The sequence below is a fragment of the Carcharhinus amblyrhynchos genome, chromosome X, assembly GCF_965287045.1.
Source record: "Carcharhinus amblyrhynchos chromosome X, sCarAmb.v2.hapA, whole genome shotgun sequence".
NCBI lineage: Eukaryota > Metazoa > Chordata > Chondrichthyes > Carcharhiniformes > Carcharhinidae > Carcharhinus > Carcharhinus amblyrhynchos.
This window is the reverse complement of record NC_137359.1, coordinates 8697271-8721785: the sequence shown is the minus strand read 5'-3', so window position 1 is coordinate 8721785 and position 24515 is coordinate 8697271. Positions and strand designations below refer to the sequence as shown.

The 24515-nt window shown below is 43.7% G+C and overlaps 1 protein-coding gene across 5 annotated transcripts in view; it reads left to right on the top strand.

Annotated features, from left to right (window-relative positions):
* Positions 1-24515, top strand: part of smarcc2 (SWI/SNF related BAF chromatin remodeling complex subunit C2) — a 145062-nt gene that overhangs the window by 5493 nt on the left and 115054 nt on the right. For all 5 annotated transcript variants that reach the window (XM_080218061.1, XM_080218060.1, XM_080218059.1 and 2 more), the window contains exons 2-5: positions 15948-16067; positions 20793-20878; positions 23382-23463; positions 23572-23664. In XM_080218061.1, coding sequence (XP_080074187.1) covers positions 15948-16067; positions 20793-20878; positions 23382-23463; positions 23572-23664 — 381 coding nt within the window. The remainder of the gene's footprint in view (positions 1-15947; positions 16068-20792; positions 20879-23381; positions 23464-23571; positions 23665-24515) is intronic.

Here is a 24515-nt window from a genome sequence, read left to right as displayed (position 1 = left end):
GTAGAACAGTACAGCACAGTATAGGTCCTTCAGCCCTCAATGTTGTGCCGAGCAATGTCCAAACCCAAGATCAAGCTATCCCACTCCCTATCATTCTGGTGTGCTCCATGTGCCTATCCAATAACAGCTTGAAAGTTCCTAAAGTGTCCGACTCCACTATCACAGCAGGCAGTGTATTCCACACTCCAACCACTCTCTGAGTAAAGAATCTACCTCGGACATCCCTCCTACATCTCCCACCTACATCTCCCACCATGAACCTTACAGTTATGCCCCCTAGTAACAGCTACATCCACCCAAGGAAATAGTCTCTGCACGTCCACTCTATCAATCCCCCTCATCATCTTATAAACCTCTATTAAGTAGCCTCTCATCCTCCCCCGCTCTAAAGAGAAAAGCCCCAGCTCCCTCAACCTTTCCTCATAAGACCTACCCTCCAAACCAGGCAGCATCCTGGTAAATCTCCTCTGCACTCTCTCCAATGCTTCCACATCCTTCTTAGTGAGGTGACCAGAACTGAACACAATATTCCAAATGTGGTCTCACCAAGGTCCTGTATAGTTGCAACCTAACCCCACGGCTCTTAACTCAAACCCCCTGTTAATAAACGCTAAACTCTGAATTAGTTTGTAGCGTGCTTCCATTGTTAATTGGCAGTAAACATCTTTCTACCATACGCGACTGTTAATTTATCCCAACCGCTCACCCTCAGAATTTAATTCTCAGAATTACACTGAAAATGAATTTAAGATTATCAGACGGGCTTGCAGCATGGCTCGTTTTTCTGTGCTGGAAGCTACGTATATTCACACACACACACACACACACACAGAGGACCCTGTTCTTTACAGCCAGAAGGAACATACCCACACGTTATCCCTGAACAACAGCTTGGGGGACAGCCATTTCCAAGTTCATTCCCTATGCCAATGTCTTGACCAATCAGCAACCTGCCTGGTTTGAATTTAAAATAAAAGTTTGGCAGTTAAGTTAAATGTTCTCTGCTGTATTCTCCATGGCAAGGCCTGTTCACTTGGCAGCCAACCAGCACTCTCTTCTCATATGATATTAATTATTGCTGCCTTTATTGTTGGTTTATCTTGCGTAGTTTCCCTGATAAGCGCGAGACAAAAAGCTTCAACATGTCTCTCAAGTTCTGCACCATCAAATGACTGTTTCTCTGAATTCTATATGCATTTCCTGTCTATGAATGTGTTCTTTGTGACATCTTTATAGCAGTCATTTCCACTATAAATTTCTCACGTGTGCCATTACAAGTGTAGAGTTTTGTCGTGGATTCTTCCAGGTGGTGCTGGTCCCTGCTGAGTATCTTGGGTTCAGGGTGTGCCTGGACTGGATAATAGCTAATTGTACAATCGTTAACTTTGGGATGTAACAATAGGGCAGCCTCATGATCCAAATTGGATATCTGTGTTGTTGAAGACAAACCAAGATTGTTAAGATTGGGCTGATAAATCATGAAGCTGCTATATTTCATAGCGGCTGTGTTAATTGTCTATGCATTGTGTTTAATTGAATGCAAGCCAAAAGAAGATTCATTTGTGCCAGTATAAATAGACACAGACTAAAACTGGTTGTTGGATTTGGAGGTGCGTGCTTGTAAGCTGATAACTCTTGTGCAGATTTGTCTCAGTTATGTCCATCACCAACAGACTTTCTGGAACATGATAGCAGAGGATAGTTGCCTAAAAGGTGAATGTTGGGAGGGTTAACCACAGGCAGAATGAGGGTGAGAGCACCTACAGCAGGACAGGCTAGAGTAGCACAAGTGACAGTACTAGAATGAATCCTAGGAGTGCACAAGGAACAGTTTGTAGGTGCTCCAGGTATGACTTGACCTATCATAATATGATGAAGTTGATAATGATGCAGAGAATTTTGAAGAAGTGAAAGAAAATATCAGTGAGTCCAGATAAATTAGACTTCTCAACCCGAACTTCTGTTTAAAATGGGCAAAGTTTGACATCTCAGTTACCCACTTGGAGAAAAAGCCACAAGGCTCCACAGTTTTGAAGAGTGTCAGAAAAGTAGAACAATTTACACTATCTGTTATGTTGATTCTGGATTTTAGAGCATGAGACAAATAAAAATTCCCAAGCCAACAGCTGAAGCACACAATACTGTGCGTTAAATGGCGATGTGACCATGACACAACCCACAGATTTCTTAGTAACCCATCCAGCTATAAGTGATCACTGTGAAAATCTGGCCAAAAACAAGAAGTGCCCACCCCCTCCTACCCGAGGTGACAGTGCTGAGTAGAATGTAGGCTGGATAGTGATAGGCTGACTGATCAGGCTGCACCCAATGGGTCAATCACATCCAAAGGCCAATTGCCTGAAGTGGGTCAACCAAAAACTGAAAATGCTGGAAAATCTCAGCTGGTCAGGCAGTGTCTGTGGAGAGAGAGAACAGAGTGAATGTTTTGTGTCCCTATAACTCTTCAATTTTGCCAGTATTTCATGTTTTTGTTTGAGATTCCAGCATCCGCAATATTTTTTACTGCCTGAAGTGGGCACTCAACTGACATATGGTCCGGGGGAGTCCAGTGAGTGGAGCAATGTGACTGTTGTGGGGTGTGCAGGAAGAGCTACTGACAAGTTTAAATATTGGCCATCATCTTGAACATTTAACCAATGGAATGTGATGAATGAATGGAAAGAAATGAACTGCAATGAGGGTTCTAATTGTGGTTCTGATAGTGAATCTTGCATTCAAAAAAGATCATGTGCTAGAGAAAGGGTATTTGAGCCAGAGACATCTTCCAGTAATGACCCTGAAAGACATTGATTTGATTGGATTTATTATTGTCACATGTATTAGTATACAGTGAAAAGTATTGTTTCTTGCGCACTATACAGACAAAACGTATCATTCAGAGAGAAGGAAAGGAGAGAGCGCAGAATGTAGTGTTACAGTCATAGCTAGGGTGTAGAGAAAGATCAACTTAATGCAAGGTAGGTCCATTCAAAAGTCTGATAGCAGCAGGGAGGAAGCTGTTCTTGAGTCAGACTTTTTGGATCTTTTTCCTGAAGGAAGAAGGTGGAAGAGAGAATGTCTGAGGGTTGTGGGGTCCTTGATTATGCTGGCTGTTTTGCCGAGGCAGTGGGAAGTGTAGACAGAGTCACAGAGGCTGGTTTGCATGATGGACTGAGCTACATTCACAACCTTTTGTAGTTTCTTGTGGTCTTGGACAGAGCAGCAAGTAGATGAAAAGAGGACAGTCTCACTATGAGGACTAGAAGCAGAGGTCCTCATGACTGTGACATTTTGAAGTTGCCAATAAGCTAGAGAGCAAACTAATGAGAGACAGAACAAAAGGAATAAGATGATCGGAAGGAATCTGGAGTTTATTCTGAAGTTTCAGATGGGATAGCCGGCTTTGTTACATAGATCTGTGTGGAAAAGATCCTTACAGGTGGGACTCAAATTTACAGTGACACTAGGTCCTCGGGATTTTAAAGAGCGATTAGGCAATATAATTGGAATGGACTGGCCCACAGCGGGAAAAGTAATTGTGAAATTCTTCTTCACTCTTGTTTTGGCTGGGTATTTGTGGGAGTGTAGATGAATTGATGTCAAAGCTGTGTTTCTGCAGGCTGTAAAACGTCTGAGGTGTTTCTGAAACCATCTAAAGAGGCAAGCAAGACAGGAGGGAAACTAAAACTAAACTGTATGGTCTGAATGATCAGACCAAATAGGAGGCAGAGAGTGGGGGTCAACGGGTGCTATTCGGATTGGCGGATGGTGACTAGTGGAATGCCCCAGGGGTCGGTGCTGGGGCCTCAGCTTTTTACCATTTATATAGATGATCTGGAGGAGGGAACCGAGTGTAGGGTGTCGAAATTTGCTGATGACACCAAGGTTGGGGGAACGGCAAATTGTGCGGAGGGTGTGGAGAGTCTGCAGAAGGATCTAGATAGGCTGGGCGAATGGGCCAGGAAATGGCAAATGGAATTTAATGTTGGCAAGTGTGAGGTGGTCCACTTTGGTAGGAAGAATGGTAGGAAGGACTATTACTTACGGGGCGAAAAACTGCAGTAGGTGACGGTGCAGAGGGACCTCGGGGTCCTTGTGCATGAGTCGCAAAAACCCAGCTTGCAGGTGCAGCAGGTGGTCAGGAAGGCAAATGGGATGCTGGCCTTCATAGCGAGGGGGATTGAATATAAAAGTAGGGAGGTCTTGCTGCGGCTGTATAGGGCATTGGTGAGGCCGCAGCTGGAGTACTGTGTGCAGTTTTGGGCGCCGCACCTGCGCAAAGATATTTTGGCCTTGGAGGGAGTGCAGAGGAGGTTTACTAGGCTGATGCCGGAGTTGAGGGGGTTGAGCTATGAGGAGAGGCTGAATAAACTAGGCTTGTACTCGTTAGAGTTTAGAAGAATGAGGGGAGATCTCATTGAGACGTATAAGATGATGAATGGGATGGATAGGATAGAGGTGGAGAGACTCTTCCCGCTCAAAAAGGATAGTAGGACTAAGGGGCACAGCCTCAAGATAAAGGGGGGGCGTTTTAGAACGGAGTTGAGGAGGAACTTCTTCACTCAAAGGGTGGTGAATCTCTGGAATTCTCTGCCCGTTGAAGTGGTGGAGGCTGCCTCGCTAAATATTTTTAAGACGCGGGTTGATGGGTTTTTGATAAGCGAGGGGATTAAGGGTTATGGGGAGAGGGCGGGAAAGTGGAACTGAGCAGCGACAGATCAGCCATGATCTTATTGAATGGCGGGGCAGGCTCGAAGGGCTAGATGGCCTACTCCTGCTCCTATTTCTTATGTTCTTATGTTCTTATGATGCCTCAGGGGTCTGGTAATTATCAATGAGATGTGTTTCACTGAAAGCAGGCTGTGTGCAACTGAAAAACACTCTGCAATATTTTATCGGAAAGGGACGATTTCAGGCATCTGAAATAAACCACTGGAGAATGGGACGAGCTGGATAGCTCTTTCAGGAGCCAGTGCTGACACAGTGGACTGAATGGCCTCCTTCTGTGCAGTAAAATTCTAAGACCTTCATGGTGCCTGTTGATGATTTCTTCTGGGATGGTGCAGTAGAATTTAAGAAATTCAACTGAATCAATATGATTCGAGTGGACTTTAAGATGGGAAGTCAGGCTCCAGTAACGTTTAAATTTATTAGTTTAAATATATTACTAAATATGTTAGTAACTAGAATCAGCCTGGAGTAACTTTGAGCAATTCTATTTGAAGAACATTACTCCTATCCCAGGTAAACATGTTAGTTTATCACAAAAAGGTGATGTCTCATCTAAAGAAGAAACTGAGCAGTTGTGAAGCTTGATTGGTCAGTTGAATTGGTTCTGTATTTAGACAAGACCAGATGTTAGTTTTGATGGACTAAGTCCTACAGTGAAGCATTTTTAAAAACAAATGAAAAACTTTAAAACAATTAAGTATGGAGAAATGTGCATTCAAGCTTCCATCCTTGGGTGGCCCAAATTACCTGAAATTAGTCATGTTTAGTGACGTTTCTTATGCTAAATTTCCTGGCGGGTATTTGACTGCGGTGGGTTTCAGAATATGAAGTTACCCTTTAGCCTGAGAAACCAAAAAATAAAAAGGATTGTTCAAAGCACTTTAGCTGAAGGAACACTGACTCCTGTGAAAGCAGTGGGTGTGGGATTCTATATGTCTAATATTAGGGGAAATTCTGTACAAGGGGCATAAAGTTTGCTCATTGAATGTTAGGTAGGTAATTGATATGGGTGGGAGGGTGAGCTATGAGGAGGACGCAGAGATGCTTCAGTGTGATTTGGACAGGATGAGTGTGTGGGTATGTGCATGGCTGATGCAGTATAATGTGGACAAATGTGAGGTTATCCACTTGGGCAGCAATAGTAGGGAAGGCAGATTATTATTTGAATGGGTGTAAATATATGGGGTTACGGGGATAGGGCCTGGGTAGGATTGTTGTCAGTGCAGGCTCGATGGGCTAAATGGCCTCCTCCTGTACTGTTAGGGATTCTATGCTTCACCAACTGGTTGTCAGGAGTTTAACCATTTCATCCTTACATTCAGGTGTGAGCTTTGCTGGTAAGGCCAGCACTTGTTGTGTAACTCTCATTGCCCCTGTCAAGATAGTGGTGAGCTGCCTGACACACAGGACAGAGCTGTCAAACCATCAGTTGCCCAGAGTGGGCACTTGGGTGGTATATTCCTGAGGAGGCCAAGTGAATTATGGGATGTGCAAGACAAGCCACTTACACGTTTAAATATTGGTTAAATGTTCAAGGTGACGGCCAAGAAACCAAGTCCATAGACAGGCAGAACGGATGTAACAGCACAGAACATGAAAGCACAGTGCAAGGTAGGTGTGTGCGTGTAGGTGTCTTGTTCCTTGCTAGTTCTATGGTAATGTCCCTTGCAGATTGCCTGGACTCATCGGACAGAACAGCAGAATGATTTGTGAATACATAGAACCCTACAGTGCAGAAATAGGCCCTTCAGCCCATCAAGTCTGCACTGACCACAATTCCACCCAGGCCTTATGCCCATATCCCTACACATTTACCCGCTAATCCCTCTAATCTACATATCCCAGGACACTAAGGGGCAATTTTAGCATGGCCAATCAACCTAACCCGCACATCTTTGGACTGTGGGAGGAAACCGGAGTACCCAGAGAAAACCCACGCAGACACAAGGAGAATGTGCAAACTCCACACAGACAGTGACCTGAGCCGGGAATCAAAGTAAAAAGTCTGACAACACCAGGTTTTAGTCCAACCGATTTATTTGATATATACTCTGTCCGAGGCTAGAACTCTCCATTCACCTGATGAAGAGGGAGTCCCCTCGAAAGCTTGTGAGTTTACTATCAAATAAATCGGTTGGACTAAAACCTGGTGTTGTCAGACTTTTTACTGTGTTTACCCCAGTCCAACACTGGCACATCCACACCGGGAATCGAACCCAGGTCCCTGGAACTGTGAAGCAGCAGTGCTAACCACTGTGCTACCATGCCACCCTAAACCAAACGAAATGCCCTTCAGCAAATCAAACATCAGCATCAATGAAGACAACCGAAGTCGGATCGCTGGATTCAAAGTCCAGAGTGCTCACCGTTTCACCACAGAACCTTCCTCTTTGCCATCCCTTTTGCAAGAGCCTGCTTCCAAGGATGCCTCGCCGAGTTGTTCATGGGTTCTGCGTACAAACAGTTCAAAACTAAATGGTTGCTATCCCAAAATGTGGAATCATGCTTTGATATCCACTATTGGGTTAGCCCAGGTCTAGACATAATCCCATCCATTATCCTTCCACCAAAGTAGTTAGCCTTTTAAATATCCTAGCCACTAATCTGAATGGTCCAGTTCTTCCAGGTTTGATGAGATAGGAAAGAGCTATTTAAACTGCCAGGGAAACCATTATTGATGAGTTTCTCTCGACACTTGTGAGAATATGCGTTAATTTTCAAATGTCTTCACGTGTCTGGGTATGTCTATTTGCAATCCACTTGGAGCCTTCTAGAAGCTTGATAGTACTTTTTCCTTTATTCTTTCATGGGCTGGGGGGATTTGCTGGCAAGGCCAACATTTGTTGCCCATCCCTAATTACCCTTCAACTAGTTTTTTGCTCGGCCATTTCAGAGGGGCATTTGAGAGTCAACCGCATTGCTGTGGGTCTGGAGTCATACGTAGGCCAGACCAGGTAAGGATGGCAGATTTCCTTCCCGTAAGGATATTAGTGAACTAGATGGGTTTTTCCAACAATCGATGATAGCTTCTTGGTCATTGTTACTGTGATAAACATCCGATTCCTGATTTTACTAATTGAATTTAAACTCCACAAGCTGTCATGGTGGGATTTTGTGATATTTAAATTAAATTACTAAAATTGAGAATGAGCAACATTGCAGTTGTAAAAGGACCTTTGGCAGTCACTTTTAAGGCTCTTTGTGTCCATTTTAAAGAAAGAATAGGGCCAAAATTCTCCCATCTCACCCACCGCGGGAATCATAGTGCACAAGACAGAAAATTTGGTGGACCACTTAAAGGTCTGTTGAGCTCAGTCTTGGGATGCACGCGGCCAGAGAATCCCACCCTAGGTCTTTTACAAAATCTATAATATCACAATGACACATTTGTGACACATAAAATGATCACGTACCAGAGAAAGAACCTCCAGTAGTGCAAGAGGGATATCTTACAGTCACGGACCCAAAATGCAATAGACGCCCTGACTGAATAGATAACACAACCAAATAAAGGCTGCAGAACAGTCAGAGCAGAAAGCAAAGCAGAAATCCTCATGATCGTGAAGTTTTATTAATGCCATTAAACTCAAAGATACTCTGATGAGAAGCAAAATGAAATGTTATTGGATAGTTTGTGAGAGTTTGGAGTTTATTTTGAGTTATAAGGAGTACCAGATCAAGGTGAACCAGCTTTTCAACACAGATGGATCTGTGTTGAAAAGGTTCTTACCAATGGGACTTGAAAGGCTTTATAAAACAAGGCTAGTTGCTTAGGGTTTTGAAAGGAATTGAATGTTAGACTGGACTGTCCCACAGATGGCAAAATAATAACAAAAATCCTTTTTGCTCTTTTGCCCACTTTTTCACGAGAGTGTAGATGAATCAACACAAGTCACACTTCTGCAGGGTGATAACTTTCAGAGAGAAGTGTTTCTGAAACTGCCCAAGAAGCAGCAGATGCAGAAGGAAAACTGTGGGAACTAAACAAATGTGTCCATAACCTGAATGATGCTTCCAGGGTGTGTGTATTTTTCTGTGAGATCTGTTTTGCTGAAAATTAGTTGTATTTACTGAAGACAATGTTATATTAGAATCAGAAAGGAATATTTTTGAGCATCTTCATGATGCATGTTGATGATTTCTACGAGAGGTCTTGCTTTAAAACTGGAGAAATGTTATTAATAAGATTAAAGAATTTAAAATTGGTAGTAAAGTTTTTGAGCTTTTAAATATATTAGTTTAGTTATTAAGCAGCTTAGATATGGAATAATTCAATTAATAGTCTTATTGAGAGCGTGTTACTCCCATCCTGGTTAATGATATGAGGCCATTGCAGGATAGTGATACTTTATTGAAAGAAAAGGCAGTTATTGTGGAGTTGAACTGTTTGGGTATTCAGACCAGATCAGATATTAATTTTAATGTGTTGGAGGAGTTAGATACGTTGATGAAATGCTCTGAAGTCAAGAATGCTTTTAAGATTTATTGATTTGATTTATTATTGTCATAGTCATAGCTAGGATACAGAGATAGATCAGCTTAATATTTGATTTGATTTATTATTGTCACGTATTGGAATACAGTGAAAAGTATTGTTTCTTGCATGCTATACAGACAAAGCATACTGTTCATAGAGTACAGAAGGGAGAAGGAAAGGAGAGGATGCAGAATATAATGTTACAGCCATAGCTATGGTGTAGAGAGAAATCAGCTTAATATTTGATTTATTATTGTCACATGTTTTGCGATACAGTGGAAAGAATTGTTTCTTGCATGCTATACAGACAAGGCATACCATTCATTGAGTACATGGGGAGAAGGAAAGGAGAGAGTGCAGAATATAGTGTTACAGTCATAACCAAAGTGCAGAGAAAGATCAGCTTAATATTTGATTTGCTCTATTCTTGTCACATGTATTGGGATACAGTGAAAATTATTCATTCTTGTGTGCTTTACAGACAAAAATATACTGTTCATAGAGTACATGGAGAAGGAAAGGAGAGGATGCAGAATATAGTGTTACAGTCATAACCAAGGTGTAGAGAAAGATCAACTTAATGTGAGGTAGGTCCATTCAAAAGTCTGACAGCAGCAGGGAAGAAGCTGTTCTTGAAACTTGGAATATAGTGTTCAGTTCTGGTTGCCATACTACTAGAGGGATGTAAAGGCTTTGGAGAGGGTACAGAAAAGATTTACCAGGATGTTGCCTGGTGCAGAGGGTGCTGGCTGTGAGGAGGGGTTGGAGTAACTTGGTTTGTTCTCACTGGAGCGATGGGGTTGAGGGGAGACCTGATGGAGGTCTGCAGGCATGGACAGAGTGGATAGTGAGAGGCTTTTTCCCCAGGGTGGAAGAGTCAGTTATTAGGGGGCATAGGTTTAGGGTGCAAGGGGCAAGGTTTAAGGGAGATGTACAAGGCAGATGTTTTACACAGAGGATGATGGGTGCCTGGAACTCATTGCTGGGGGAGTTTGTGGAAGTGAATACAGTAATGACTTTAAAGGGAAAATCCACTGAGGCTAGAGGAGAAAAAAAACAGAAGGCATAGGTTAAGGATGAAAGGAAAAACGTTTAAAGGGAATATTAGGGAGGGATTCTTCACACAGAGTGGTGGGAGTGTGGAATGAGCTGCCGGATAAAGTGGTAAATGCGGGGTCACTTTTAACATTTAGGAAAAACTTGGATGGGTTCGTGGATGAGAGGGATGTGGAGGGATATGGTTCAAGTGTAGGTCAATGGACTAGGCAAAAAATGGTTCGGTACAGACAAGAAGGGCCAAAAGGCCTGTTTCTGAGCTGTAATTTTCTATGGTTCTATGGATGTCTTGACAAGTACATGAATGGGATGGGAGTGGAGGGATCTGGTCCCCCGATGCGTAGGGGTTTTTGGTTCAGTCGGGCAGCATGGTCGGTGCAGGCTTGGAGGGCTGAAGGGCCTGTTCCTGTGCTGTAATCTTCTTTGTTCTTTGAGTCAGTTGGTACGTGTCCTCAGACTTGTATCTTTTTTCCGACGGAATGTCTGGGTTGCGTGGGGTCCTTGATTATGCTGCTTGCTTTCCCGAGGCAACCAGAAGTGTAGACGGAGTCAATGGACAAAAGGGCAAATAAAAGATTAAAAAATTGAATCTGGAAATGTGCAGATCCATCCTTAGGTGATGAAGAACCTGAAACTAGTCATTTCTCGTGATGCTTCATGTGCTAATTTTCCTGACGGATAAAAAAGTTTTCTTTCAAGTTTATTTATTAGTCACAAGTAGGCTTACAGTAACACTGCAATGGAATTACACCTAGTCACCACACTCCAGCGCCTGTTCGGGTACACTGAGGGAGAATTTATCATGGCCAATCCACCTAACTTGCACATCTTTGGAGTGTGGGAGGAAACAGAGCACCTGGAAGAAACCCATGCAGACACGGGGAAAATGTGCAAACTCCACACAGACAGTGACTCGAGCCGGGAATCGAACCTGGGTCCCAGGCACTGCATAGCAGCAGTGCTAACCACTGTGCCACCGTGCCGCTTAGATATTTGCATGCAGCGGTCTTTATAATATTTCTGATGGGTCAAAATTAGACAAGTCCTTTCATATTGGAAAGCTGAGAAAATAAGAAAGCTTGTTAGAAGCATTTTGTTGAAACCCTGGCACTTATGGAGGCAGTGGATATGTGATTCTATTTGTCAAACATTGGTAATGAAATTCCCTACATTGGACATCAAAGGTGGTATATCCATTGTGGAAAAATGTACACACTTTCAAAAGTGAGAAAAGGTTATAGATTGACCTTGCTGACTTGGAGAGGTGGTGTAGCAGGAGCCTCACAATATAATGCTTTGTACAATAAATGGAGAATTGTGATTTCCTTTGTTCTGAAATTTTGGTTACACATTCTAATTTGTAACTTGAGGGATAGAAGAGGTCTGTTAATTGTACATGCATTGTGTTTAATTGTATGCAGGTGCTGGACAGTAACTGGAGGTTCATTTGTGTCTATTAAGTGAAACTGGTTGCTGGATTAGTTTGGAATATGTAGCTCTAAATAAATGCTTCTAACATTATGTAAGGATTAGCTCCAGTTTTATCCTTCACGAACTGGCTTTCTGGACTCAGACAACATGAACAAAGAACAGTTATTCTGTCATAAATCAATTGGTACAACCTACCTTCACATAATACAGAATAATGATGACCCCATGTCCTGCAGAGAGGCAATCTGTCAGATTGTCCTTCTCGGCAGACTTACCCCCACTCTAGTTGCACAGCTTGTGTCTTTCCCAACCTCTCTCACTCAGGCTGTGCAGCATGCCCCCGACTGAATCAGTGCAGAATAACTGGGGTTAGGGTGCAGAGAGCTGAGGAACACCACCTTTATACAGCAGTAGCTGCTATAAAGAGGATGTTTGAGGGGACAAGGGAGCAGGTAAATTTCACTGGTGAGTGGTTTACTGGGGGAGGAGAGGCGGCCGGAAAAGGGGGCCCCTGCGAGGCTGGGTCTGGGTGTTCAGGCAGCCAGTGTCAGCAGTTGGGTTTAAAATAGTTGCTGCATACATGTCTCCTGTGGTTCTTTTGCCATTCACCTTTTAATCTCTGTTCGCTGGTTATTGCCTCCTTTACACGAAACAGTTTCTCCATACTCTATCAGAACCATTCATAATTTTGAATATTTTATCAAATATCCTCTTAACCTTCTGCGAACTGAAGAGTTTAATTGTCTCTGCTCATTCTATATAACTGAAGCCCATCATTGCTGAAACCATTCTCAAAATCCTTTCTACAGCCTCTCTAAAGTTAAGATACGCTTCCTAAAGTGTGGTGCCCATTGTATCTGTGCTGACTCTCTACTCAGTTCTACTCCCCTGCTCTTTCCCTGAAAGTCCTGCTTTTTGTTTCTTTCTAGGTGCTTATCCAAATCACAATTCAGCCACAATTAAATCTGTCTCCACCACACCCTCAGACAGTATATTCCAGATCCTAACCACTTGCTGTGTGAATCTGTCTCCATCACACTCTGTGTCCTCTGGTTTGTGATACTTCTGCCAATGGTAACAGTTTCTCAGTGTCTACTTTGTTTAGGTTCTTCATGAACCTTTTATAATTGTCTTAAACCTCGTTTTACCGTCTTATTATAATCTATATCTTCAGTCATCCACGGAGCTCCTATTTGGGCACCCTTGTTTTCCCTCAAATGGGAGTGTGTCTGCACCTGAACTGTCTCCTCTTTAAAGGCCTCCCATTTTTAGTTAGATTCCAATCTGCCTGGGCCAGATCTCTTCTCAACTCACGGTCGTTAAACCGCCTCCAGTTAAATGGTTTTCGCTCAAGTGTTCTGTGCTTTTGTAACCAACACCCAATGATGTTATAATCACTGTTTCCCATGTGCTCTCTCACTAAAACAAACTTAATTTTGTGTTCAGAATGAGGTCCAGCAATGTTTCCTTCCTCACTGGGCTAGAAATAGTGAACAGGGAAGTTCTCTTGTACACATTTCAGGAATTGTTCTCTCGCTGTCATTTATACTTTTACCATCCTAGTCTGTTTTAAGATAAGTGGAGTCTCCTATTATCACTACTCCATAGTTCTTGACTCTTTCAGTAATTTGCCTGCAAATTTGTTCTTCCAACTCTGTCCCACTATTTGATGACCTACAGCATAATAAGGGCGATTCTCCTAAAGTGCCCAATGAGCTGGAATATGGCAGTTTTTTCGCTCATTTCTTTGGGGAACTGAGTGGATAATTCTTTGGGACTCTGTGCATCAGAGTCTGTAACACGATTCTTGCCGGTCAGGGGACAGTAGGGTCTAATTCCACCTGAGAGGCTGGCATCAGCGTGCTAAGTGGGCCACTGTGCATGTGCCAATCTGTCAGTGGGGTGATCATATGTGCACTGTAGGTCCTTCTTTCTGCACAACCTCCCCCCCCCCATCATCAGCCTTCCGATTACTTACCAGTGACCCCTCCCCATGGCCATCACCTGTCTGTCCCAACCCCAGAGATCCCTAATGCATACTGTGCAGCGGGTCCCCACCATCACTGATTTTCCCTGCCGTTTGCTACTGCCAGTGGTGCCCCCCTCAGCCACCACCCTTGACTGCCTTAATTAGGACCAAATAGATTCTGTCTTTGAGCCCTCAACGACATCATCCTTGTCCAGTGTTATTCTCGTTTACTTGATTGATACTGCTACTGCTCCTGGCTTTTTTTTGCTACCCTAAAATCCCTGAGTACCTTGCACTCAGGGTTAAATTCCCAATCCTTCCTTTCTCTATTCTTGTCACTATCTGACTTGTGCCTCCAGTTCATTACCTTATTCATCTTTTTCCTATGCATTCATATACATGCACTCCAACCCTATCTGGACTGCTTCACACCTCGTCTGATCCCACCTATTTCTGAACTGTTTGTTACTCTCGCACTATTTGTCTCTCCTAGTTTTCTGTGGCCCCTATTTCTCCATTCTGTCCTTTCATACTGGTGCCCGTGCACCCCACTCCCCTGCAAAGTTTAAACCTTCCCATACTCATTAACCTCCCTGCCACACTATTGGTCCTAGGCCTTGTTGAGATGCAAACTCCCTTCTGAGGAACACAATTTTTATGCTCTTTTGTCACCACTGTTACAAACATCTAGTTCACAATCTGTATGTTTCAGGATAAATCTTTAATTTTTGGAATTGAAGTTTTAAGTGTAGATAAATGAGGGTATCTGATTAGCAACCTGAAGTAAATGCAACTGAAGCAGTTAAAAGCAAGTCTCAAGGTCATGAGTAGAATTGTGAAAGCAATAAACAGCAGGGCCTCTGGTTATCCTGGTATAGTAGGGCCAGCAGCTTTGCCTTTAATAAAAGATTTAAATTATGTACAGATGTTCCCAGATCAAATGGAAGTAAAAATATGTTATAATTAAGAGTTCCTTAACAGGGCCAACAATTCTGCGAGAGAGGGTCGTAAAACTCCATTAGCAAAATTATTCACATGGGTTGCAGAATCAAAGTAGTATGAAAGTTAAAATAATTCATTTTGATTTCTGTTTGAGAGGATCTAAGAATGTGCCGCATTATCATGGACATGGGATGTTGCGGGGGGTTGGTGTGGTGAAAGATTTTTTAATTTGATGTGTCTGTGTTTGCTGACAGAAACAAGCAGTACAGTTCAGTTTGGGCTTCATTAGGGAAGAATATTTGCTCTAATGGAAGTGGTTCTCACAGGGCCTGGTAACAGAAAGCATTCAGCTTGAATGGTTAACTTAGAGAGAGCTCCGCAGAAGCTGAGAGAGCAGACTGCGGAAAGAAAACACAGTCTATGTACATTCAAAGACAGGACATGGAGCTGAAGAGTCCACAATCATGTGAGATCTTTAAAGAGACTTGATGGATCACTTGGCCAAAAGCTATTGGAAGGATCCCATGTAATTGGTACCTTGAGGAATAGCTGGGAAACTAAGGGGAATTAACTTAAATGCCAGAGGGCTGTTGCATACCGTCTCGATTGGTCCCAGGAAAAGTGAATGCAGCTTCAAGATAAGGAAACTATTGGTGGCAGTGTGGGGGGAGCTTTGGGGTGGGGGCAGTGGGGGGTAATGGTGTGGTTGAGGGGAAAGAAGTAAGAAGTCAAACTGAGTTGGTAACATTCGTTTTTATAACCTATAGTGTGAGGTTAGTGTTGCCTGTTTCATTTCATTTCTCTTTATATAAATAATAAAGTGTTTCTTAAATAAGTGAAATTGGTCAGTTAATTGCTAGTGTTCAGATTTCTTCTTTAAATGTTAATAGTCCTTAACAGAATTGTAACACCATGATAAGAATGTCAAATTAGATCTTTTTTGTGAAATTCTTTCAAGTTTTCTACAAGCTACAAGCATTTTGGCCAAATCCAAATGCATGTGTTTAAGTCAGGAAAAACTTGAGTGTTTTTTTTGCCGGTAATGTGACAGTTTATTTCCGGAGAATGGCATTTAATGTAAAATCGGAGAATTGTAAAGGTCTGGATCCAGAGGGGTGATTTTTTTTTTCTCTCTCAAATGCAGTTTCCCTGCATAGAGCCTCGTTCTCCAGAAATGCAAGTGGCAGTTGCTCCATCTTTAATTTCCTTGCATTACCACCTGAAGGCTGAGGCTGTACACTGGGTCAGCGATTCAGAAAATCATGGTACTGACATTTTTTTCCGTGAGACCACATTAAATGTTTCTGAAATGTTGTCTGACGGTGGATTTCTTTCTTACAGTACATTCAAGCTGAGCCACCAACCAACAAGTCTCTTTCCAGTCTGGTTGTCCAGTTGCTGCAGTTCCAAGAGGAGGTGTTTGGAAAGCACGTAAGCAATGCACCTCTTACCAAATTGCCAGTAAGTAGCACCACTCATTTCTGTCACAAACATGTGCAGCCTTTAGCGCTGGTTTGACATAGGAACAGAGGAGGCCATTTATCTCGGGCCTGTTCTGCCAGTCAGTTGGATCATGATATTAATTCCGTCTGCCCACCTTGGTTAACACTCAGAACCAACAAAAATCTATCAATCTCACTTTTGTAATCTTCAGTTGAGCCCCAGTCTCTCCAGCATTTAAGAGGAGGGAGTTCCAGATTTCCATTTCCCTTTGTGTGAAAAAGTGTTTCCTGACATCACCCCTGACTGGCCTAGCTCTAAATTTAAGATTATGCCCCTGTTCTGAAACCCCCTCCCCCAACCAGAGGAAATAGTTTTTATTAATCTACTTTGTTAAATTCTGTAATCATCTTAACGCTCCCAATTAGATCACCTCTTAATCTTCTATATTCAAGAGAATACAAGCCTATCTGGTTGCAAGCCGAGATATGGGGGACCTGTCAGAGAATTAGAAAGTTGCAAATGTGACACTCTTATTCAGAGGACGTAAGATAGTCCAAGTAGCTTTTTTAAAGTTTATTTATTAGTGTCACAAGTAGTCTTACATTAACACAGCAATGAAGTTACTGTGAAAATCCCCAAGCCACCATGCTCCAGCGCCTGTTCGGGTACACTGAGGGAGAATTTAGCATGGGCAATACACCTAACCAGTGCGTCTTTCGGACCGTGGGAGGAAACCTATGCTAACATAAGGAGAATGTGCAAACTCCACACTGACAGTGACCGAAGCCAGGAATTGAACCTGGGTCCCTGGCGCTGTGAGGTGGCCACTCTAGTTACAGGCTGATTAGTCTGACACAAGTAGCAGGTGAGATTTTCGAATCCTTAGTTCAGGAAAAATATCAACAGGCACTCTGAGATAATTAAGGAGAGTCAGTATGGATCTGTGATTTTGCTTAACTAATCCAGTTGAATTTTTTGATGGAGTAACAGTGAAGGTCGATGAAGGGAGTGCAGTGGATGTTGTCTCTGTGAAGGAGGTATTTGACAAATGATCACGTAAAAGACTGGATAACAACATTAAAGCTGATGGAATCAGGGATAGTGTCAACTTGGATATAAAATTAGCTAAAGGACAGAAAACAGTGAGTTGTGCTAAAAGGTTATTCCTCAGACTGGAGGATGGTAGACAGTGGTGTTCACCAGGGATCAGTGCTATGATCACTGCTTCTGATATATAGTATATATATATATGAGACTTGGATATTGGAAGGCAAGGTAAAGTTTCATAATTTGCTGATGATACCAAACTCGGAAGAATGGCAAACAGTGAGGATGACCCTATTCAAATACAAGACGTGGGCAGACGAGTGGCAGATAGAGTTTAATACAGAAGTGTGAGGTGATACATTTTGGCAGAAGGGTTAGGGAGAGGCAATACAGACTTAATGACACTGTTCTAAAGAGTGTGCAGGGACAGAGGGCCCTGTGGGTACGTGTGAATAGATTTTTGAAGGTGACAAGACACAGTAACTAGCAAACCATCTGGGATCTTGGGCTTCAGAAATCGAGACATTGACTACAAAAATAGGGAGATTATGCTGAACCTTTATAAACCTCTGGAGTATTGTGTCCAGTTTTGGCTCACACACTTTTTAGGAAGGATGGTTCCAGGGATGAGGGGATTCTAGCTCCAAGGTTAGGGTTGGAGAAGCTGGCATTGTTCCCCTTGGAGCGAAAGAAGATTGAAGGGGAGATTTGATTGAGAAATACAAGATTGTGATAGGTTTAGATAAGATAGACAAGAAAATCTATTCTCATTGGCCGAAGGTACTAGGACTAGGGGGGACACAGTTCAAGATTTTGGGAAAGAGATACAGATTGGAATGTGAGGAGGAACTTTAGCCAGTGGTAATGATCTGGAATTTGCTGCCCTTGAGGGTGGTGGAAGTGGAAACACTCAATGATTTCAAAAGGAAATTGGATGGGCTCGTGGAGGAAATAAACTAACAGGCGCTCCGGGAACAGAGCAGGGGAATGGGACTGACTGGATAGCTCCACATGGAGACATCATAGACTAAATGGGCCAAATGACTCATAAAGGACTCTGTTGTTTATGCAAGCTGTCTGCAGAATTTGAACCTGCCAGCTCAATGGAAACCATGCCATGATTCCAAATCAAGCTAAGCTCCTTTACACGGAATGCTTTTGTAATAACGAGCATCCCTAGATGTTTAGGACAGAAGTGAGGTTTTGGCAGAAGGGTTAGGGAATCACTTGTTGCAGAATCATGGAATCTGAATTGAAATCTAACAATATATCTTGGATGACATTGCCCAGCGGCACCTAGAGCACAAATTCTGGTATTTACCAGAGGTTTCTTCCAACAATGTTTTTACAATAAATGACAGTTGCCGTGGTCACCATGACTGAGACCAGCTTTATATTTCAGATTTTATTCATTGAATTTAAATTCCACAAGTCATCCTGGTGGGAATTGATCCCCTGTCTCCAGAACATTAGCCTGGGCCTCTGGATTGCTAGTCCAGTGACATTACTGCTAAGCCACTGTCTCCCGATTGTTCTAATGGAGTAACTTGAACTGAAATAGTAGATGAATTATTTGACAATGGAATATTAATTGATAGAATTTTACAGCACAGGTGTAAGGCTTCCAGCCTGTTGTGCCTGCCACCTCCCAAAGCACAATCAGCTTAACCCAGAATGCCATCACCCTTTTGAACTTTGTTTTTGAAATATTTACCCAGGGCAGTTTAAAAAGTGAGTTTGCATCCCGCTCGCAGCTCTTTTGCTGCCATAAGAAGCAAGGAGAGGTGTGAAATCTGATTAACGACATATTGCATCGTGTGGAGGAGACTGGAATTATGCTGGGTGGGATATTAAAGGGTGTGGGGAGTGAGGGGGAGAGTGGGATTAGACTGGGTGGGATATTAAAGGGTGTGGGGAGTGAGGGGGAGAGTGGGATTAGACTGGGTGGGATATTAAAGGGTGTGGGGAGTGAGGGGGAGAGTGGGATTAGACTGGGTGGGATTAAAAGGGTGCGGGGAGTGAGGGGGAGAGTGGGATTAGACTGGGTGGGATTAAAAGGGTGCGGGGAGTGAGGGGGAGAGTGGGATTAGACTGGGTGGGATATTAAAGGGTGCGGGGAGTGAGGGGGAGAGTGGGATTAGACTGGGTGGGATATTAAAGGGTGCGGGGAGTGAGGAGGGGAGAGTGGGATTAGACTGGGTGGGATATTAAAGGGTGCGGGGAGTGAGGGGGAGAGTGGGATTAGACTGGGTGGGATATTAAAGGGTGCGGGGAGTGAGGGGGAGAGTGGGATTAGACTGGGTGGGATATTAAAGGGTGTGGGGAGTGAGGGGGAGAGTGGGATTAGACTGGGTGGGATATTAAAGGGTGCGGGGAGTGAGGGGGAGAGTGGGATTAGACTGGGTGGGATATTAAAGGGTGCGGGGAGTGAGGGGGAGAGTGGGATTAGACTGGGTGGGATATTAAAGGGTGCGGGGAGTGAGGGGGAGAGTGGGATTAGACTGGGTGGGATATTAAAGGGTGTGGGGAGTGAGGGGGAGAGTGGGATTAGACTGGGTGGGATATTAAAGGGTGCGGGGAGTGAGGGGGAGAGTGGGATTAGACTGGGTGGGATATTAAAGGGTGCGGGGAGTGAGGGGGATTAGACTGGGTGGGATATTAAAGGGTGCGGGGAGTGAGGGGGAGAGTGGGATTAGACTGGGTGGGATATTAAAGGGTGCGGGGAGTGAGGGGGAGAGTGGGATTAGACTGGGTGGGATATTAAAGGGTGTGGGGAGTGAGGGGGAGAGTGGGATTAGACTGGGTGGGATATTAAAGGGTGCGGGGAGTGAGGGGGAGAGTGGGATTAGACTGGGTAGGATATTAAAGGGTGTGGGTAGTGAGGGGGGGAGGGTCTGAGATTGACTCTGTAAAATTCCACAATTTGATGGAGGGGAAAAGAGTAGACAAGTGCATAGTGATGACCAGCACTAACTCGTCTTGTTTTCTGCTCCTTTGCTGTAACCTGATTACAGGAGGAGTCACTGTTTGCAGATTCTGCTGAAGAAAGGACTGGTTTCTTTTGAAACAGTGCAATGTTAACACATACATTTGCAGCATTTGTAGATGGGAGATTTGGGGACTCTCCCTCATCTTCACAAATCCATTACCGACCAGATAAACCAGTACACAGTGGAGGGATAAAACAGCAAGGAATAGAAGTTCTCCCGAAGAAAATCCAAAGGGGTGTAGATTCGCTGTAGCCAAGAGAAGTTGTCTGTTCACTCCCATCCACCTCCAACTGAAATCTTGTCTTTGATACTTTGTAATAATCCTTTCATACAAACTGGGTAGACTGTCCTTGCAGTCTGTAATAAACATCCTCAGGGTCCTGTGTCCCAACTACACTCACACCACCTTGCAGGAGGGCAAACAAAAGATCTTTCAATTTGAAGTTGCACAACGGCAGAGGTAAAGTCGACAGTTAAACTGGCCAGAACCATATTGCCACAACACTATGCCAAGACCAGCTGAAAGCCCCCTCTGATCCCACATTGCTCCAACATTTGCTCCTGTACTATTATATGCTTCCTGCAAACTCGAGCCCCTCAGTGCCTGTATCTTTGTTGAAGCTGTTGCAGGCAGAAGCACCATTACTTTCTGCTGAAATCAACTGCTATTCACTGCTAATATTAAGATGTTGCCTGTCTTTTCCAGATGAAATGCTTTTTGGACTTCAAAGCTGGTGGAGCTCTGTGCCATATTCTAGCTGCGGCTTACAAATTCAAGAGTGACCAAGGATGGTAAGTTGATTTCCCTGGGCAGTGTCATTCTTCAAACAGGCCTTACTGCAAGGCTTTCTTCAGATCTCACTGGCAGGCTGAGCCACACCTGTGATTCTGTGCCAGCAGCATTCTATATGCACACAACGAAAGTGTAACAAAGTTCAATAACACATTTCCCAAATTAAGAACAAAATTGCTGAGCAATCTGTTAATATGAAGCAGCTCTCAGTGCTTGCAACATGGGCGGAACTTTACCAAGGGATGGGAATGTTCTGAGTGGTGGAATTGTTGTACCCATGGTGTGACCTCCTCTCACAGTTTTTAATGGGATAGTGTATAGGCACTTCTGCTCTTTATTTAACCAATGTTTTACCCTATGTGGAAGTGTTTGGTAGAAAATTAAAGGAGATTTGTTCCCTTTCTAACCCCATACTACATCTCCCAATATTTGTTGATGGGTCAATGCAGGTGGACCTCTGCATTGAACAGGAACTGTATTTCCCCTTAAATGTTTGATGGGGCACAGTGTAGAGGGAGCTTTACTCTGTATCTAACCCCGTGCTGTACCTGTCCTGGGAGTGTTTGATGGGGCACAGTGTAGAGGGAGCTTTACTCTGTATCTAACCCCGTGCTGTACCTGTCCTGGGAGTGTTTAATGGGGGACAGCGTAGAGGGAGCTTTACTCTGTACCTAACCCCGTGCTGTACCTGTCCTGGGAGTGTTTGATGGGGGGACAGTGTAGAGGGAGCTTTACTCTGTACCTAACCCCGTGCTGTACCTGTCCTGGGAGTGTTTGATGGGGCCAGTGCAGAGGGAGCTTTACTCTGTATCTAACCCCGTGCTGTACCTGTCCTGGGAGTGTTTGATGGGGGGACAGTGTAGAGGGAGTATTACTCTGTGTCTAACCCCCAAATGGAGTAGCAATGAGAGCAGCACGTGCTAAGTGTGCACTTAGATGATTTATCAGATTACTGCAGTTTTGATTTGCTTTTTTGTTTTGCAAGTTGTGTATGTTATTATTTCAAAACTTAGAGCAGCAGGAGGCCATTTGGCCCATCAAGTCTGCACTGACCTTCTAGTTATAAGAACATAAGAAATAGGAGCAGGAGTAGGCCATCTGGCCCTTCGAGCCTGCCCCGCCATTCAATAAGATCATGGCTGATCTGTCGTGGCTCAGTTCCACATTCCTGCCCTCTCCCCATAACCCTTAATCCCCTCTCTTATCAAAAACCCATCAACCTGCGTCTTAAAAATATTTAGCGAGGTAGCCTCCACCACTTCAACGGGCAGAGATTCCAGAGATTCACCACCCTTTGAGTGAAGAAGTTCCTCCTCAACTCCGTTCTAAACCGCCCCCCCCTTTATCTTGAGGCTGTGCCCCCTAGTCCTACTGTCCTTTCTGAGCGGGAAGAGTCTCTGCACCTCTATCCTATCCATCCCATTCATCGTCTTATACGTCTCAATGAGATCTCCCCTCATTCTTCTGAACTCTAACGAGTACAAGCCTAGTTTATTCAGCCTCTCCTCATAGGTCAACCCCCTCAACTCTGGCATCAGCCTAGTAAACCTCCTCTGCACTCCCTCCAAGGCCAAAATATCCTTGCGTAAGTACGGCGCCCAAAACTGCACACAGTACTCCAGCTGCGGCCTCACCAATGCCCTATACAGCCGCAGCAAGACCTCCCTACTTTTATATTCAATCCCCCTCGCTATGAAGGCCATATTTTACACTTGTGTTTTAATCTTTTTTCGGTAAAGTCAAGTTAACTGGTTTGTCTAATAACTAAAGGGACTGAGTCTAGCTGAGGTCTGGTACATGTGATTTGGTACTCTTCCAGCGTGGGTTTCCTTGGGTGCTCCAGTTTCCCCCCACAGTTCAAAGATGTGTAGGTTAGGGTGGATTGGCCATGCTAAATTGCCCCTTAGTGTCAGAGGGACCTGGGTGGGATTGTTGTCGGTGCAGGCTCGATGGGCCAAATGCCCTCCTTCTGCGTTGTGGGGATTCTATAATTTTATAGCAGGCCACATAGTTGTGTTTTTCTGCAATTTTTCCCATTTATTTTGCCACATTTTCATTACATTCCTTTCTGCACCTAGCAATGTAACAATTGCCTCATAGGAATCTTCTCTAACCACTAGCCTGCAGTTTTGTGTAGCTGTTCACCTCAAGCTTGTACCAGAATGTACTGTATTGGCAATGATGCCAGAGTGTTCAATCATTAAATAGATTTATGGTCAAGGAAGAAGCTGGTCTCAGCCTGTCTTTAACACAGGTTTATTCACAAAACTCAGTATAAGTGCAGACTACTTTTCCCTTCCATTCAACCCCCACCCATTACAGATGGAAACTGAGTCTTATAGATGTGCCCTAATCTTTCCTCAGCTCGTATCAGCTGCTCTTAATTGCAACTAGAGCATGCGCTCAATTGTTGCAACGTTACCAGATAGATTTGTTCTCCAAACATGCTCATCGCATCCATTGTTGATTTGACTTAATTAAACTTGATCATTTTGTTTTTAGGCGACGCTTTGATTTCCAAAACCCTTCCCGCATGGACCGCAATGTGGAAATGTTTATGACTATCGAAAAGACACTCGTTCAGGTGAAGTGAATATTGCGAGAAGTAGAATCGATCATCTGCAAGAAGTGAATTGTACATGTATGGCTTATCTCTTCAAATAATCTTGAAACAATGTTCTGTCTTTTGCAGAACAACTGTTTGTCTCGACCGAACATCTATCTCAACTCCGATATTGAGCCCAAGTTGCTGAGTAAACTAAAAGACATCATTAAAAGGCACCAGGTAAGATTGTGTTTGTTTAGTAACGGCTGTGTCGGGATTAGCCTGGTTGGAATGTTGCAGCACAAGCCTTCAAGCTCAGTATTTACAGGATAACACTAACTTTCCTAGCTTCATCCATATTATAAAATGGTAACACCCATTACTAATTGTAAGTGGGCATGTGCCTCCTTTGTATTTCAACAGTAAATATTTTAGAAATCATAAAATCCCTACAGTGCAGGATGAGGCCATTCGACCCATCAAACCTGCACCAACAACAATCCCACCCAGGCCCTTTCTCCATTATCCCACGTATTTACCCTGCTAATTCCCTGACACTTAGGGGCAATTTACCATGGCCAGTCCACCTAACCTACACATCTTTGGAAGGAAATCGGAGCACCCGGATGAAAACCCACACAGACAAGGGGAGAATGTGTAAACACCACACGGACAGTGACCCGAGGCCGGAATCTGGCGCTGTGAGGCAGCAAACTGACCACTGTGCCACCGTGCTGCCCTTAGAGCACCAGGTTCTAACGTGGCCCATTAGCTTTTTCTGCTTTTAGCTAACTTGTCCTATGTTACTTAATCACATCTTGCATTGCATCCTGTCTTGTTGGAAATGCTACGTATTGATTAGCCAAGCAGAATAGATGCTTTTAAGGCCCCTTTCCCATTCGAGCACAAACATTTGCCTTATCCCAGCTTATTTCAGTATAATTAAAGTCCCTCGTTATTGCAAGTCTAATTCTATCGCACCGTTGATCTCTTCCCCACTATTAAGTGATGTTCAGTGCACCCCCAATGTGGTAATGGACCCTTCCTTTCTTAGTCCAATCCAGACAGGCTTCCCATGAGCCTCGCTATTA